At 48.7% G+C, this 16,632-nt stretch overlaps 1 protein-coding gene across 3 annotated transcripts in view; it reads left to right on the forward strand.

Annotated features, from left to right (window-relative positions):
* PKD1 (polycystin 1, transient receptor potential channel interacting) overlaps positions 1-16,632 on the forward strand; it is a 98,898-nt gene that overhangs the window by 52,300 nt on the left and 29,966 nt on the right. For 2 of the 3 annotated variants that reach the window (XM_063342881.1, XM_063342883.1), the window contains exons 9-18: positions 30-156; positions 1,050-1,327; positions 1,809-2,558; positions 3,665-3,796; positions 5,459-5,634; positions 6,085-6,218; positions 6,801-10,423; positions 11,425-11,574; positions 13,918-14,061; positions 15,308-15,587. In XM_063342881.1, the coding sequence (XP_063198951.1) occupies positions 30-156; positions 1,050-1,327; positions 1,809-2,558; positions 3,665-3,796; positions 5,459-5,634; positions 6,085-6,218; positions 6,801-10,423; positions 11,425-11,574; positions 13,918-14,061; positions 15,308-15,587 (5,794 nt within the window). The remainder of the gene's footprint in view (positions 1-29; positions 157-1,049; positions 1,328-1,808; positions 2,559-3,664; positions 3,797-5,458; positions 5,635-6,084; positions 6,219-6,800; positions 10,424-11,424; positions 11,575-13,917; positions 14,062-15,307; positions 15,588-16,632) is intronic. The other variant, XM_063342882.1, reaches the window with a different exon arrangement.

A 16,632-nucleotide genomic window follows, 5' to 3' on the forward strand; every position in this document is an offset into this window, starting at 1 on the left:
AGCAGGTGAGAGCCTTGTTTGTTTTGCAGGTGATGGTGTTCCCTGAGCTGGCATTCAGGCACGAGGGATATTTGACTGCCCTGGAGTTTGTGACGCAGGAACTGCATCAGCCTGTTCAAGTGAGGTTCCAGGTGCATAGACCAATAGATGGGGAAGGTGAGGCATCTCCTCTCAACACTTTTGGTATTGTTAGAGCTGACGCCATCAGGGCTATCTCAAACTGAGTGTGTGTGGCCTTCTTGTAGACCCTCTGTCTTCAAGGCAGAAGGTTTGCAGCCTTAAAGGCCCAGAGATGTGGTTCAATTTTTTGAGCAGACTCAAGTGCAAAATCTGCAGGTATGATGGAACAGCCTGAGGTTACCTTGGAGAAGTGGTTGTCCTGGAAAAATTAATAGACGGAGAAACCTGTCTCAATGTGTGAAGAAAATGTGAATGTGAGGAACATGTGTAAAAGTGAATTAATCTTCTGAGTTATGCTTTTATACTTTGGGAAGACATGACATGTCAAACAGGAATGTCTTCTGGTCCATCTGGCCCCACAGGTTAACAAGGGAGAACATTTTCCTGAGTCTGTTTCTTCCTGATGGATGAGATAATCTAATAAGGCTTTTATTCCTTGTACAACAGCTTGATAGTCACAGTTTTGGCAACGATTAATTTTGCAGCAGAATGTTTGCTATAGCCATAGGGTTGGCTGGTTACAAAAGGATATTTTTTGACACTGAAAAGCTGATACTTTGACAGGGAAACATTAACTTAAGAAAAGTTGCTTAATGTGTTTTCAGTGTCAAGCCAGCTCTGCTTTTGCTTGGACTCACTTTTGCTTGAACATAGATCTCTTAGTTTGCAAATTGGTGCATTCTCACTGGAAAAGAGACTAAGTTTGTTTTGAACAATCTTCGTGCCTTTGTGAAACTTTCCTGTAAAACAGGACACTTGTCTTAGTACCAGGGTGCATTGCAGTTGCAGCTTTTACTAAGAGCGGAGAAAAATGGTGAATTTGGAGCAAAGTGCGCTAGAAATGTTGCTTTCTCTTTCACTTCTTCCAGACCACCAGGAGGGAGAAAATGCTACCGAACCATTCCCCACTGCTCAGGATGACAGGAACTGGACTCTACTTGAATGTCCTCCTGGTTTCCAGTGGTGTCATTTGACTAATTTGTGCTCATCACTAAACAACTGCTGCAATGCGACCGAGTGTGACAACAGTTCTCTTGCCAGCAGCCCTACCCCCGTTTCCCTTCAGCACAATGAAAGCCAGCTCAGCTATGAACTCATCAAGGAATTTCTCTTTACGATACCAGCTGGCCCTTCTTCTCAGTATCTGGTCAGTATTCATTAGCTGCTGTAACCAGTGAGTAGGTGGGGCGCTTTTCTCTTGAATGCTTTGGGTAAATAAAGATTTGTTCCCAATTTGCAGATGGAGATACTGAAGTCCATTCAAATGAAATTACTTGCCCAGTGTCACACATGCCACCACTTTCTGTCTTCCCAGCTCTGAGCCATGGACTTCTTGCAGTAACCTGTGGCAATAGCACAGTTGGTCAACAGGCTGTGCAGAGTTCCTGGGCTATTCCCATTGCATCTAGGAAGTGGAGATAGAGCATAAAGCTGACTTCCATGTTAGCACATTTGATTCAGAGTGGCCAAAGAGAGCAGGGTGATGAAATGTCTCCCCATGCTGTGTTTGGATCTGTGGCTTTTGGTTTCCACTTGGCAGTGAATCCAGCTGTCTTGTCAGGCAAGAGTTGGGTGCTGAGTGCTCTTACCTTGAGGCATCAATCCAAAAACTTCTTCTTTCTCTGCAGGTCACATTCAGAAAAGAAGATATTTTTGTCAGGGTTGAGGATGTCTTCAGTATCCAGCACAATGCAGGTTTGGGCTCACTCCTCCAGTGCCAGCCAAGTACCACATCCCCTTACAGAACCAACGTCTTAAGCATTAACTCTTCAGAGTGGGCACTTGGCCTGTCCGACAGCTCCATTGGTGCCACCTGGATAAATAGCACTGTTTGCTCTCTCCGAGTTCACTATGCTGAGGAACAGCTGGTCCCAGTGATCAGCCCCCACAACACAGGACTGGAGCATCCAGGTCGCTACACAGTCAGAGCCAGTGTGGACAACGGGGTCTTCAGCGCCAATCTGTCTTGTAGTTTCTGGGTGGCTTCCTGGGTGTCAGGCCTGCATGTCATCCACCCGACTCCTCAGGGCGGCAGAGTCTACCTGCCATCCAACCACACTACCCTGGTTGTCAAACTCTCCTCAGGGGTGAATGCGACAGCTCGTTGGTTGGGAGACAACCACACCTTCCCCTTCGAGGGGTCCTGCCCAGTGGCTGTTGCACCGCTGACGGCAGAGTGTGCCAGGGAGACCAACGACACCTGGTTTGCTGTGGTCAGCCTGAGCAGCCTGAGGGAGGGGGTGAGCACCCACGTGCTTGTTGCGGAAAACACTGTGAGCTCCCAGAACATCACCATCACAGTGAAAGTGGAGGAACCCATCCGCGGACTGCGGGCCACCCCTGACCCTGAGAGCAGAGTGCTGCTAAATACACGAGTGGTGAGTGATTACTGCTGCTTTTAATTCATCAGTAGTGTTTTTAGCCTTTACTGCTAACAATGTGTGTTTGGCTCCTGAGGGCGGCTGGGGCTCAGCTCCACACTGGTCAGGTGTAGCACTGCTTGCTGCTAAGCGCCAGCTCCCAGGCCACGCAGACAGCGCTGCTGCAGACACAGGCATGTGGCAGAAAGCAGAAAGGTGCTCTCCAGCAGGAAGGCGGCTCAGTTGTTTGTTCACTTTTAATTCCCTCAGAGGTGAGGCAGCACCTCCTGTGAGGGGAATACTGTCTTTCCAGTTCCACAGAAAACTGGAGGCATTATGAAAGGCCAGTATTTACCTTCCTTTGACTTGTCAAGATAGTTATTCCTTTAGCGTTTAGATTTGCTCTGCTAAATCGTTATATCAGCTGGGTGAAGCTATAAAAATGTCTCGTCCATCCATCCATCCAAGTCTTGGAGTTACTCTGGTGTTTGCAGTCTTTTTTTTTCTCCAGTCCCCTGTTGCCAGAGCTACATCTGAGCCCTGGAAACCTGTTCAGTAACTGCCCATTGGTATCTATGAAATGCTCTGTTCAACCTCTGGCTGCTTATGGCAGAACGCTGCGCCTGCAATGCCTGTTGGTCTCACCCTTCCTGGCTGCCATGGTCTGCTCAGGAGGCGCTGTAGGAATGAGGAGGGAGCCTACCCTGTCCAGTGCAGGTCAACCATTTTAGCCTTTGGGTCAAGCACTATCAATGGACAAGGGTGAGAGTCTCAGCTTACAGGTGTAGCTAAAGCTGAGTTGTTTCCGCAAAGACGTCGTAAAGTTTTTTAGCCAGCAAGACAGACCTGATCACAAGAGCAGAGCACTCAGGTGTGGGAGCAGGCAGTATGGGTTCTGCTCCTTGCTCTGCTATTGATTTATGGCATCAGGGTCTGCATTTCTCTATCAGCAACAAAGCCACAGGTGATCTTGCACCTCTGTGTCATGCTCTGAGGGTGATGCCTTACAGGTTTGTGATGGCTCCCGGTCTGGCTCTGCTCCCTCTCCGGTTTAACTGGAGGTCTGGGAAGTGCTGTGCATGCTTTTCTCCTGCACTAGTATAAAGTGTCCTCATGCCTTTCAGAGCTACGTCCCTGTGATGGAAGCTGGGTCAGATGTGACTTTCCGATGGACAGTAGATGATAAGCCATCTTTCACTTTTTACAATGTTGTCTTCAACGTTATCTACCAAAGCCCAGCTGTGTACAAGCTTTCGGTAAGCCAAGGCCTTTCCCATGATACCATTTCAGTCCTGGGTTTCCATTTCATCCCATAAACTAAGCAGGAAAAGCAGCAGGGATAGGAGAAGGCAGAGTTGAGTTGAGGCGGTTTTCACTGTGCTCCTAACGAGCTTGTCTGCTATTTCTCACTGAGCTGCTCTTGCAAATGCAAATAGTAAGTTTCTTCGTATTCTTCCCTTACAGCTGACTTTGCTGTTTTCCTTGTCTTTGCTTTCTCCTTTTTTCTCCATGTTCTCCTTTCTGTTCATGGAGTGTCTGTCCTTACTCCTCCCCAGCAGGAATGTGGCAGGGAGCCCCACTGCGGGGTGCTGGCTGCTGCTTTGGCAGACCAGAGATGTGGATTCATAACCGTGCAGAGGCAGGATGCAAACATAAGACTTTCATAGGCAGGACAGAGCTTCTGCTGCAAGCTGTTCTGGTCTCTGTCCTGTTCTCTTTCTGCTGGTGCAGACTAGAACACTGGATTTTGTCATGACCCCCGAAGAAGGACAGAGCAGAGTGTCTGGGCAGAGGGAGGTATCTGTTGTGGAATAGGAGTTTATCTCTGGCCAGAACATTTTTCAGTATCGTGCCCTGTACTGCCATGCAGGGTCCGTGTCTGGCTCCAAGCTGCTTTATCTGTTTGCAGGGTAACTGCTGGCTTCCTAAAGAGACACCAGCCCTAGCTCCAAGGGCATGCTAGCACTAATTTGCTTGGTGCAGCACTATGCTGAGTAGCACTAATTGGCTGGGGGAAGCACTGTGCTGACAAGCCTGGATTGCTTTTACTTACAGAGTTGACAAGGTGGCATTAGTCTGGGGTCCACAGGGTTCAGCGTAACAGATCCACAAAAGCCTAGACACAAACTTCTTTTATCTGCTGAGGTGGGAGGTCTCTGTTCAACTGCATTTGAAAGATCACTTCTGTCAGCAGCTCAGCTCTCTTGCAGGTGAGGAGGTGGCAAGACGCTTCATCATTAGGTGCCATGTCAGCGTTACATGCCTAGATAATTTTGAGGATCCTGCGCTACTTCTGTCTTCATGTCTCTTCTGTGTCTCGCCCATCCATTCTCCCTTTTCCTCCTCTGCCAAACTTTGCTCTCCCCCTCTGTGCCCACTACGCCTAGGATGCTGGAGATGCACTTGGCGTGCTTGGTTTTATGAGTGTCTCCCATGCCCACTCTCTGTGCTTGGAGTCCCTCATCTGCCACTGTCCTAAGGAAACTGGGTGGCTGTTGCCCCCTTGGTGGCAGCAAGTGCCTGGGCTCAGCAGCTGGAGACTGTGTGCAGGTCACGTCGAAGCAGGCCAAAGAGTAACTGGCAAGTTCAGAGCCAGAGGAGTCTCAGGATGAGAAGCCGTTCTGCTTGTCCTCTTGCTGTAGAACCAGTCCTTCCTTGGGCTGACTTTAGTAATGGAGATGTGGTGGTTCCAGCAACAGGTGGCTTTGCCAAGTTGGTGGCCTTCCAGTCTATGCTGCTTTCCAGTGCCCACTCAGACTATTGCCCCTGCCTCCCTGTCCCAGAGGCTACTCTTCTCGCACCTAAGCTGCTTGCCTGCCTGGGGGGGACCTCTTCAGTACAGTGAAAGCCCACTCTCAGGAGAGGGCAACATGGCAAGGTGATCCCAGATGCATTCTTTGTCCCACTGTCCTTCCCAGCTCACCGCTTCCAACCACGTCAGTAACTTTACAGTCAATTACAATGTCACGGTGGAGATGATGAATAAGATGAAGAACCTGACTGTGTTGGGTGTCCTGCCGGTCCTCCCTCAGAACAGCACCGTGGAGCTTACAGCAAGAGTTCAGGTTGATTCAGCTGTGGATGCTATGTTCCTGTGAGTCCTTTGCAAGTTGCCTGAACTTAGGATCTTACTGTGCATAGCTTGCCAGTCTTGCCTGCACTATTTCTCTGCTGAGGGCCAGCTGATGTCAAACAGCCCATTTCTCAGCTGCTGTCTAGTTAATTTGAAAATCCTCCAAGTGTGGCTCAGTCACACTGGCTGGGAGCTATAGTTCAGGGTGAAATACTTTTCTTTTAAAGGATTGCAGCGTTGCTTTAGTATTGGGTTCTTTCTCTTCTTACCAGTGCTGTACTCCTCTCATGGCGACAGTTCTGCAGTGTTGGGCGCAGCTGCTGCTTTGATACTTGGCATTATGCTTCCCATATTTTTTCTGGAAACCCCAGCCCTGAGCCTGAAAGACAGCCCTAGGCCAGGCTAGGGTTCCTCTGGGATTTCCATGAGTCTCCTGTTGAACAGTGTAACTTGGTTTGCTTGTTTCTCCAGGTGGGATTTTGGAGATGGTGTCCAGGAGACATACCTGTTCAAACCTCCCTACAACAAGTCTTTCCTTGTTCCTGATCCCAGTGTCCATGAGGTTGTAATTGAACACAATGTTTCACACATCTATCAAGACCCAGGTATGCTCAGGATGGTTCTTTGGGGAAGAAAGGGCTCAGGCATTTTTGTTGCATGGGGTTTACAAGGCACCTTCCAATTAAAAAAATGGCTTGAATGTAATTACTTTGTTCCTAAGTGAACAGCCGAGTGACTGGAAGTCTCCAGCCATTGCCATCCTCTGTAATTCTGTTCCTAGGAGAAGTTTGTCCGTGCTGTAAGAAGCAGGCCCACCACACACAGTCCCCTTTTGGGCAGCCTCAGCAGATAGACAAGTGGCAGGCAAGCTCCATGCTGATGGGGGTAGGGAGCACCACTGTGGGCAGCAGGAAGGTGGTCTATTTTGTGAGCGAACAGAAAGAAAATCTTTTCTCTGTGTATGTTGGACTGGCTTCTTACTCAATGGTTCCTCCTCACATGCGTGGCCTGGTTGTAATTCTCGCTTGTCTTGGACCGGAGGAGGGAGGTCCAGCGTGTGCTCAGTGCAGGAGCGGAGTATCACCTTGCAGTCCCCTATCACGCTCCCCACGCTGCTGCAGCACTGAGGAAGCTGTTGCACCAGTATGTGCTTATGACTGGTCTTTTTCTGCTCTCTTCCTATGCAGGCGAATACGCCCTGGTGGTTCTTGTGTCAAACCAGTTTGAGAACCTCACCCACTTGACCCCAGTTCACGTCCACAGTTATCTGATTGATGTGAAGATGGAAGTAGAGGAGGATGTTTTAGTTGTGAGCCGTCCGGTCACCTTCAGAGCCAGTCCATTGCCGTCTGCTTACGGCGTTGTGTACACCTGGGACTTTGGGGATGGGTCCTCACTGTTCACAGAGAGCCAGTCTACAGTGACATACAGCTACCCTAGAAGAGGGGTATACAACATCACCGTGATGGCGAATAATACCATAAGCAGCGTGGAGACAGTTGAATGCTACCAAGTGTTTGAAGAGATAACGGGGCTCCATGTTTCTGCAGATGAGGCAGCAGAGCTGGGAGCATCTGTGACCCTTAATGCTTCAGTGCAGACAGGGGACAGTATCACCTGGATATTCGATATGGGGGATGGGACGGTGCTGAGGAGTCACGTGCCAGTGGTAGAACACGTGTACATAAAGGACATCAACTGCACTGTGAACGTGACAGCTATGAATCCTGTGAACTCTGTCTCCCAAACTGTGCCTGTTCGAATATTTGTCCTGGAAGTACTCAAAATAGAGCCTACTTCTTGCATCCTTGAGCACCCGGATGTGCAGCTCACTGCGTATGTGACGGGGAATCCTGGTGAATACATCTTTGACTGGACTTTTGGAGACGGCTCGTCCAATGTCACTATCAGTGGGGACCCTGTGGTGATGCACAACTTCACCCGAAGCGGGACATTCCCCCTCTCCCTGACTCTCTCAAGCAGTTTTAACAAGGCTCACTATTTCACCAGCGTCTGTGTGGAGCCAGAGATAGTTAATGTCACCCTTCTCCCTTCCAAGCAGTTTGTGAGGCTTGGTGAAGAGAGCAGCTTCCAGGTCAGTGCCATACCTCTCTACCAGTACCGCTACCGCTGGGATTTCGGGAACAACGAGTCCACTAGATCGAGTGGGACTGAAGTGACGTACACCTACAAGAACACAGGGATCTTCCTGGTCACAGTGACTGTCTCCAACAATGTGTCTTTCAACAATGACACGGCATTTGTGGAAGTCCAGGAGCCAGTTGGGGTAGCAAAGATTGAATATAACGGGACAGATGTTTTGGAGCTGAACCAGATCTACCTGTTCTCTGCCAGCATGAATGGAACGAAAGTGAGTTACTGTTGGGACTTCGGAGATGGCACTACCCAGCCTGGCCAAATTGCTACCCACTCCTACAACAACACAGGCCATTACACTATTAGTGTGATGGGCCAGAATGATGTGAGCTTTAATGAGACCACCATCGACATCACAGTGAAACGTCGGCTCCACGGGCTGACCATCAATGCCAGCAGGACAGTGGTGCCATTAAATGGTTCAGTGAGTTTTGTAGCCACTCTTGTAGCTGGCAGTGCCATCCGCTACTCGTGGATCCTCTGTGACCGGTGCACTCCTATCCAAGGCTCCTCCACAATTTCCTATACTTTCCGGTCTGTGGGCACATTCAATGTCATTGTGACAGCAGAGAATAAGATCAGCTCATTGCAGGACAGCATCTATGTCTATGTCCTGGAGCAAATTGAAGGCCTGCAGGTGGCTAGCAGTGACCTGGTGGAGGACATCTATTTCCCAACTAACAAAACACTCCATTTGCAGGCAGTGGTGAGAGAGGGAACAAACATCTCTTACAGCTGGGTAGCCCAAAGGGATGGCAATGCTGTGCAGACCTTCACTGGGAAAACCTTCTCCTTGACCATCCTAGAAGCCGGAAACTACACTGTTTATCTGAAAGCGACAAATATGCTGGGATGCGCAACTGCTAACAGGACACTGGAGTTCATTGAGAGCATTGGTCTTTTAAAGCCTTATGCCTTCCCCAACCCAGTTGCTATTAATGCCTCTGTTAACATAAGTACCACCATAACCAGTGGTACTGGTATCACATATGTTTGGTACCTAGGTGATGGCTTCTCTCCTGTTACCTCTGAACCCTTTATTGTACACTCCTTCCAAAGCCCTGGAGTGATAGAGGTTGTCATTGGAGCAGAAAACAAACTGGATTCAACCAATGCAACAATTTATATCACTGTAGAAGAGGTCGTAGAGGGGCTGAGTATAGGGACTGCAGAACTGGACTGTAGGTATGTTTCATCGGGCTCTACAGTGGTCTTTGAGGGGGAGCTGCAGAAAGGAACTGAAGTGACATGGCTTTGGGAGGTGCCAAATGGCACGCTGACTGGACAGTCCGTGGCAGTTATGTTCCCCACAGCAGGGCTTTATACGGTCTATCTGAATGCATCAAATGACATCAGCTGGGCTCTAGCCAGCAGGAATATCTCAGTGCTGGACAGGATTCAAGGACTGGAAGTTCTTGCCAGCAAGAAGGTGGTGGAGCCAGGGGAACAGGTCACCTTTGTGATCAGGATGTTGTCAGGTACCTCTGTGAGTTACCTGGTGAGCATAAGTGGGGACTACTCTGTGGTGCTCAATGGGTCCAAGTACACACATGAATTCACCAAGAGTGGTGATTATTTGGTGACAGTGACAGTGCAGAACCAAATCAGCATCGCACATGCCCAGGTGCTTATCTCTGTCCTAGAGGCCATCCATGATGTCAGGCTCCTGAATTGCTGTGAGGAAGGTATACCCACGGGCATGGAGAAGAGCTTCAGTGCCCAGGTGGGAAGTGGCACCCGTGTGTCATTCTCCTGGCAATTCTCCCTGTGGAAAGAACAAGGTCGATCTGTGGTCACTATGGCAGGAGAAAGTGTTTCCTACACTCCAGAAGCTGCCGGCCTGCTCGAGATTCACCTCAATGCCTTCAATGACTTGGGAGGTATCAATATCACCAGAACCATCCAGGTCCAAGACCCAATAGTCCAAGTCTCCCTCACTGCCTCCAATGCCTTTGTCAACAGGACAGCACTATTTGAAGCAGCAGTGGTGCCCAGCAGTAGGAGTGTTGAGTTCCTGTGGACCTTTGGGGATGGCTCTTCCACTCAAAGGACGAGGGTTGCAGTGGCCAACTATTCTTACCTGAGCCCTGGGGATTACCTAGTGGAAGTGAATGCCACCAATCTCATCAGCTTCTTCATAGCCCAGCTCACTGTGACTGTCAAAGTCCTGGAGTGTGAGGAGCCAGAGGTGGAGTTAGCCTTGCCCCCTCAGGTAGTCATGAAGCGGTCCCAAAGGAACTACCTAGAGGCACAGATTGACCTCCGAGGATGCATCAAGTACCAGACAGAGCACCTATGGGAGATCTACCGAGCACCTAGCTGCATGAACTTGGATAACTCCAGCAGGATCCGTCTGCCGAATGTTGATGTGAACAGACCCCAGCTAGTTATACCAAAGCTTGCCCTGGAAGTTGGGAACTATTGCTTCATCTTTATTGTCTCCTTTGGAGATACCCCACTGTCCAAAAGCATCTTTGCCAATGTAACTGTGATACCAAGTAAGCTGGTCCCAATCATTGATGGGGGATCATACCGTGTATGGTCCAACACTCAGGACTTAATCTTGGATGGGGAGAAATCCTATGACCCAAACTTGGATGATGGTGAACAGACTCCCTTGTTATACGATTGGTCTTGTACATACTCCTCCAAGGTGAGAGCACAGCCAGAGAGGGTGATCATTTAGGAGCTCCAACTGCACAGCAGCTCCACTACAAACATGTGTCTGGGTTAAAGCGGTGTTGAGGGGAGCTTTTGTGAGCATCTTTAACAAAGCTGCTCTGGAAGGAGGATTACAAATGTTTCCCAATTCCTAGCTCAGGGTGGTGGTAAAAAAATTGGTGTGAAGAGTTGTGCCATGCAGCCTGCTGCAGTCTGGTGCTGCACAGTGTCCCTGGGCAGGACAGAAGTGTTGGCACTGGAAGCTGAGGCATTCACATAGCTGCTTCCCTTCTGTTTGGCCTCTGGTTCGTGGTTTCAGTGTAGCTGGTTCCATAACCTGAAGGCATTACAGAGCGCCCAGGGCGCTGAGAGCTCAGGTCCCTCTCCCATTAACAGTTAAATGTCTCTAATTCCAGCAGGGGCCAAAGTTAGACTTTGGAGGAGTCAAATGACAAGTCATGGTCACTGTGGTCGCAAGCAGATCACTGTCCTCAGACACTGAAATGGTCTGACCCTACAGTAATAGAAGGGCAAGGGAGAACTGCCCTTCAAACTCTTATGGGAGAACCACCTCAGGAGCATTTTTTGATTGAGTGTGGGATTCTTTTCCTTGTAAAAAGTCATTGTTTTCTATCTTTACCTCAAAACAGAAAGACGCAGAGTGTGTGTGGATTAGACTTTTGAGTTTAATGTGAGCTCTTCGTGTTGTTTGGCAATGTTTATAAGCTACTTAATGAAGAATTAATTACTATAAAATAAGAATTTGAAGCTCAGATGAAATGCAGGAGTGTTCCAAATACTGCTTACTAATGTGAAGAACAGGATAATGTGCTTTATTGTCCACACACCACCCCGTTTCTCCCACCCCAGTGGTGGCATTGCACAGTAAGATCTGTAACAGGGAATTTGTGTGGACCTGAATGTTTTGGCTGTGGACTAACCCGATGTGCACCCATAACAAGGAGGGTTTGAAAGTTCTTTTCTCCTTGCAAGCAGAGCTCGGCTGCAGGGTGCTCTCTGAATTTCAGTGCCAAGGAAGGAATTGTCACAATTTCCAAAGCTGTATTAGAAGCAGATGTGGAGTATACGTTCGACCTCACCGTCAGGAAGGAGGGTATGAGTCCTGAGGCAACAAATCAAACCGTACGTACCACAGACAACTGTCGTTTTCTTTCCTTGTGTGCCTGCTGCTGGACACAGCTGAGCTGGGAGTCCACAGCCCTTTTTCTAAGGAATTTTCTATAGGAGAGCGTTGCTGGCTCAGGACCGTGCCCAGCCATAGGTGATTCCCCAGGCTTCTTCCCCTGGCCCCATTTGAGAGCCCAGTTCAGCTGGGGGTGGGGAAGTAACCGCTATCTACCTGCAACAGCCAGCACGGGAAAGCAGGGAAAGCAGATTTTAGGGCATCGTTGGGGCTCCATAAACAATCCTGTCCAGGTCATTGGCAGGAACAAACACTGGTATTTCTGTGATCTATTCATCTTAAGCTGCCTTGGGCAGCACTTTTTGCTCGTCCTGCCAAGTCCTTTTAGTTTCTTCCTTCCTTTAGACCTTGTGTTAGTCCCTCTCTGTGTTAGAGACCCAGCCCTGGACAGTACTGGCTGCTATTCCTGGGACTGAGAGCCTGCAACCACAGATCTGCCATAGGAGGATGGCAAAGGAGCCCGTGGTCGGTAGCAATTCCAGCATTGTGGGCAGTCCCGGGCTCTTCACGTGTCACAGCATCAGGCTCTTCCCTGATTTTTGCCCAGAGAGACCTTCCTAAGAGCTGGTAGTTAATTTTACTTTCTCCTTCTTCCTGTTTCTCTCTTCTCTCATGATTTTTTTTAAGGGTGGATTTTTTTAAGTGCATGTTGTTTATGTCAAATTAAGCCTAACGCTGAATGCAACTGCAGTCCGACAGCAGTTATGGTTTATGTCAGAAACATTCATCGTGGTGCGTTTGGCAATTAGAGATATAGTTAGCCTGAAAGTGGAAACTCTTACTGCCTGGGTTTTAAACCAAAGCTGGAGGATAAAAAGAAAAAAATTAAATTGATAGTCTTTCAAGGACATTCCGTACTATCTGGTTTCCATGCATGAGCGCAAAACAATGATTCCAGTGTCGCAGGAAATTTGCAAATACTGTAGGAATGAATGAAGCTTCAATGCGCTCCGGCTTAGTGCTGTGGAATATTTATCCTCTTTTAAAAGTCTGCCATATTAAACAATGTCTTCATTACTGTCTTTCTTTGAATTCAGAATATTCATTATGCCAGGGCAGAGGACTCTGTCAAATGCTGGACAGCCCCATTTCCTCGGGGATTAAAGGAATTTAGACAAAGTACAGGGGTCAGAGCTCAATAACGGTTGTGTCTGAGCCACCGGTGCTTCTAAAGCTCTCCTCTCTCTGAGTGGTTTGCCAGGGAGGTGTGGTAGACATCTTGAGATGCGCAGCTTAGATCTGAGCAAAAAGCCTGGAAAAACATGCCGCACTCTGGGAAAGGTGATTCTTTCAGGCTGCAAAGCAAAATGCATTTGATGCACAGTGAGAGCTGTGTTTTCTGGCTATTTTTATCATCATTCCTGTCTCTCAGGCACATAGGTAGTGTCAGAAATGATGATGGCTCTGCACAGGCAGTGCACTCAAGAGCCCGTGTGTCAGGCCCTGATATGTGGCATGTGGTTCCAGTCCAATCTCTGTAGATCAAAGCAGGGATGGGGGAGACAGCAGGACCGTGCCCTGGCTTTGCACAAGGGAGCACAGTAAACCCGGGCTCCCTGGCTCACCCAAGCCCTCTGTTACTCTGGATGGTAAACACTACTCATTTAGTTGAGGACAGGGACCCATAGCCTGCGTCCACGGCAGATCTGCTGTGACCCCACCGTGTCAGGCACTTCACAGCTACAGAGGCAGGGCCAAGAGTTTGGCCCACAGAAAACAAAGGAGAGCTGCAGTTGCTTCCCAGAGCAGGTGCTCACCAGATGTTTGATCTGTGCTGCAGTGGAGGCTTTCCTTCTCCCAGTTAGACTGCTCTTCTTTTCCAAACTCTAATGCAGATCCCATTTTTGTAGGGGTGTAACAGCTGTCCTGAGATGGTCAGTACAGCAAAGTGCTTCAGTTAGTGTCATCCCCACCTGACAGCACAAGCAGGACTTGCTGGGAATTCAGCACAGGGTACCAGAGGGACATTTTGAAAGTGATGTATGTTGTTAAAAAGTGTAAATAAAGTAAATCCAGAATTACCTAGATTAGCCCAGCTTGGCATTGCGTGGCTCTTGAAAATCAGTGACAGAAGAACTTGCCCTGGCCAGTGTAAGAAGAGTGATGTAGCTTAAGCCTGACCTGAAATCCTTTGGAAATCCCTGTCTGCTGTTTCCTTAGCACTGACTGGGCTGGTGCAGAGCAATTTCTCCTTGCAGAACCAGGTGCTGGGCTGTCTGCTTACCTGTTAGATGTCTGCATTTTTGTCTCAGATCTCCTGATGAAGCCTCTTGCTTTCCCAGGTGTTCATCAAGAGGGGTGGAGTCCCTATCGTGTCCCTGGAGTGCGTTTCCTGCAAGGCTCAGTCTGTCTACGAAGTTAGCAAGAGCTCCTACATCTACCTGGAGGGGACCTGCCAGAACTGTCACAACGACTCCAAGCTTGGGGTAAAGTCATTAGCAACGCTGGTCTTTGCTTCGCTTTTGGTGGACTTCAAGGAGAAGGGTGGAATCAGAGAGGACAGGCCAGAAAGAGCTGTGTGAGAAGTAAAGTCCTGGACCTGAACTGCCGTAGGGGCAAGGAGGGGAAACAATCTCAGACCATAATTGCAGTGGCAGGCTGGGTCTGGCTGAGGGGATGGAGGCTGGCTGGTACTGGTCTCTTCATCACAGCCCCTGGAACTGGCTGCAGGACTGGCTTGCAGAGTCAGAATTTTAAAACCATATTGCCTGGTGCGATATGGGGCTCCTGTGTGGCGTGCCGTACCTCGGCAGCATGGAGGAGGCTAGGAGAGCCTGTGAAGCAGCTTCCCCATGTCCTGTAACCGCTGGAACACCTGTGAGATGTCCAGAGCTTTCCTTTGCCCTGGGTTGTGCCTGCAGGCTGCGGGATACATGGCCTGTCAGTCCTTCATCAGTGTGTCTCAACCTACCTGAGGGCAAGTCCTTGATGCGTCATTTTCAAACCAAGTCCATGAATGACTAGCTCTTTTCACACAAAAGCCACTTTTTTTCCCAGAAGAGGTTTGTAAAGTGTTTTCTCCCTGCTGATTGGCATTTTGCCCGATATTTTGGTGGCTCAAGCAGAGGTTGTTCAGTCTCTTCTGATCCCCCAAGTCCCTCATGCCCTCTTCTAATTACAGATTCCATTATGCAGCATCTCTGCAACCTGTTGAATTAAGCAGGTCTCAGAAATAGAAGTCCTGTTGCGAGAGCTAGTCTGTATCGCTCCCAGTGAGCCCAGCATGTACTTGCCTGGCATTTTCTGGCTGGCTATCTCTTTGTTCCTCTTGTTATCGCAATTGTACATTTGTGCTATTAACAGTAACCATTCAGGACACGTTCAGCTTGAAGCATATAAAACATGGTATCCCACGGAGACTCCACCAGTACTTAATTTATTTCCTGTGTTTTGTATTCTGTATTATGAAATATTCTGTCGGAGGGTGATGTAATCCCAGAGACTAAAGTAGATCTCACAGTGGAAATATTCCCACCAGACATTTTGGAATGGTTCCAGTTCTTGTTACTGTAGCACACAAGACTAAAGCTGAATTATCAACTGCAAATTTGGCAGACGGTCCTACTAGAAATCTGTTACTTTTTATAAGAGACTCAATCTGAAAACATTTTAAGGACATAACTAAAGATTTAAACAAAACCTCTCCTGTCTTTCCCCTCTTCGTCTCTATAGAGATGGGCAGCACACAGCTTTAAAAACAAGTCGCTCATCCTGGACAAAAAAACTACCTCCACTGGCAACACAGGAATGAACCTGGTCTTGAGGCAAGGGGCACTGAAGGATGGGGAGGGATATACTTTTACCCTTCACATCACAGACCTCACAACAGGAGAGGAAGGATTCGCCTCCATCGATCTGCTCCCAAACCAGCCGCCCGTTGGAGGATCCTGTCAGCTGTCTCCCAAAGGACCCCTCAGGGCACTGATGACGAAGGTCCACTTTGAATGTGCAGGTGAGAGCCTGTGGACAATGGTGCTGGACACTTCCCAGCCCTCTCTGCTCCTCATGGGCAAAGGTTTCCTATCCAGTGTGTTGCCAGCTGCCCTTCTTCGCACAGATGTTTTCTTTACCCTGAGCTCCTACCCCAGGACACCGTTTGCCAGGCCTGAGTTGAGAAGTGGAACTTTCCATTTCTGATCCCCAAAGCTTGGACCATGAGCAGCTTTGTGTGCCCAAATTATGGAGCTCTAAAATTCATGGTAGCAGGCAGGCACTTTTAAAAATCCTAATTCATGTAGTTTAATGGTGGTATCCAGGCCGGGACAGTACTTGCAGAAGAAACTGGTATTTCGATGCAGGAAAAAGAAGATAGGTGCCCAAAACTGAGTCACACATATGTGGGAAGAGTCAAAAGACAAAGCACTGGGGCCTTCTCCGCCATGTGGGCTGGATGATGCCGTAGGCAGTTACCTTCTCAACCAGCTGCAGAGACAGCAACAATGAGTGTAGCTTTGGAAAAGTGGCCTGGCTGACGTCCTGTAGCCTTGGGCCAAGGAATAAGTGCCTTTGAAAACCATATTTCCCCAAATGATTAGTGTTGGAGATTAATGCTGTCTGTGCACAAATGCTGGGAAGCCACGCTGCAGAGGAGATGATGAATTCTGCTGGTTCTTGGGGAGGCTGATCACCAAAACCCAGCTTAAGCTGGGAGAGAAGCAGAAGTGTATTCAGCATGATACGATTGTAACTTTGCTATATTTTGAGCTACCCAGAATAATTATGAAATCAATACCTCTTTGTAGCGGTGGGAATTTTAGCTCTTAGTGATTGTTTTTAAGCTGAAGTGAAACGCAGGATACAGAGCAACTGGTCGATGTCCAGTACAGCAAGCCCTGGCAGAGCCAGCACCTTCACTGATGCTCACTGGCAAATGCACAGTGAATTTCCGAACTGCCCGGCTCCCACAAGACTCCCCATAATTCCTGGGAGGTCCAAGGAAAGCTTTGTGCAGGTTTTATCCTAGATTCAGTTGTTCCTGAGATGTTGAACTACCTGAG

This window comes from Chroicocephalus ridibundus, chromosome 8 (assembly GCF_963924245.1).
Source record: "Chroicocephalus ridibundus chromosome 8, bChrRid1.1, whole genome shotgun sequence".
Lineage (NCBI taxonomy): Eukaryota > Metazoa > Chordata > Aves > Charadriiformes > Laridae > Chroicocephalus > Chroicocephalus ridibundus.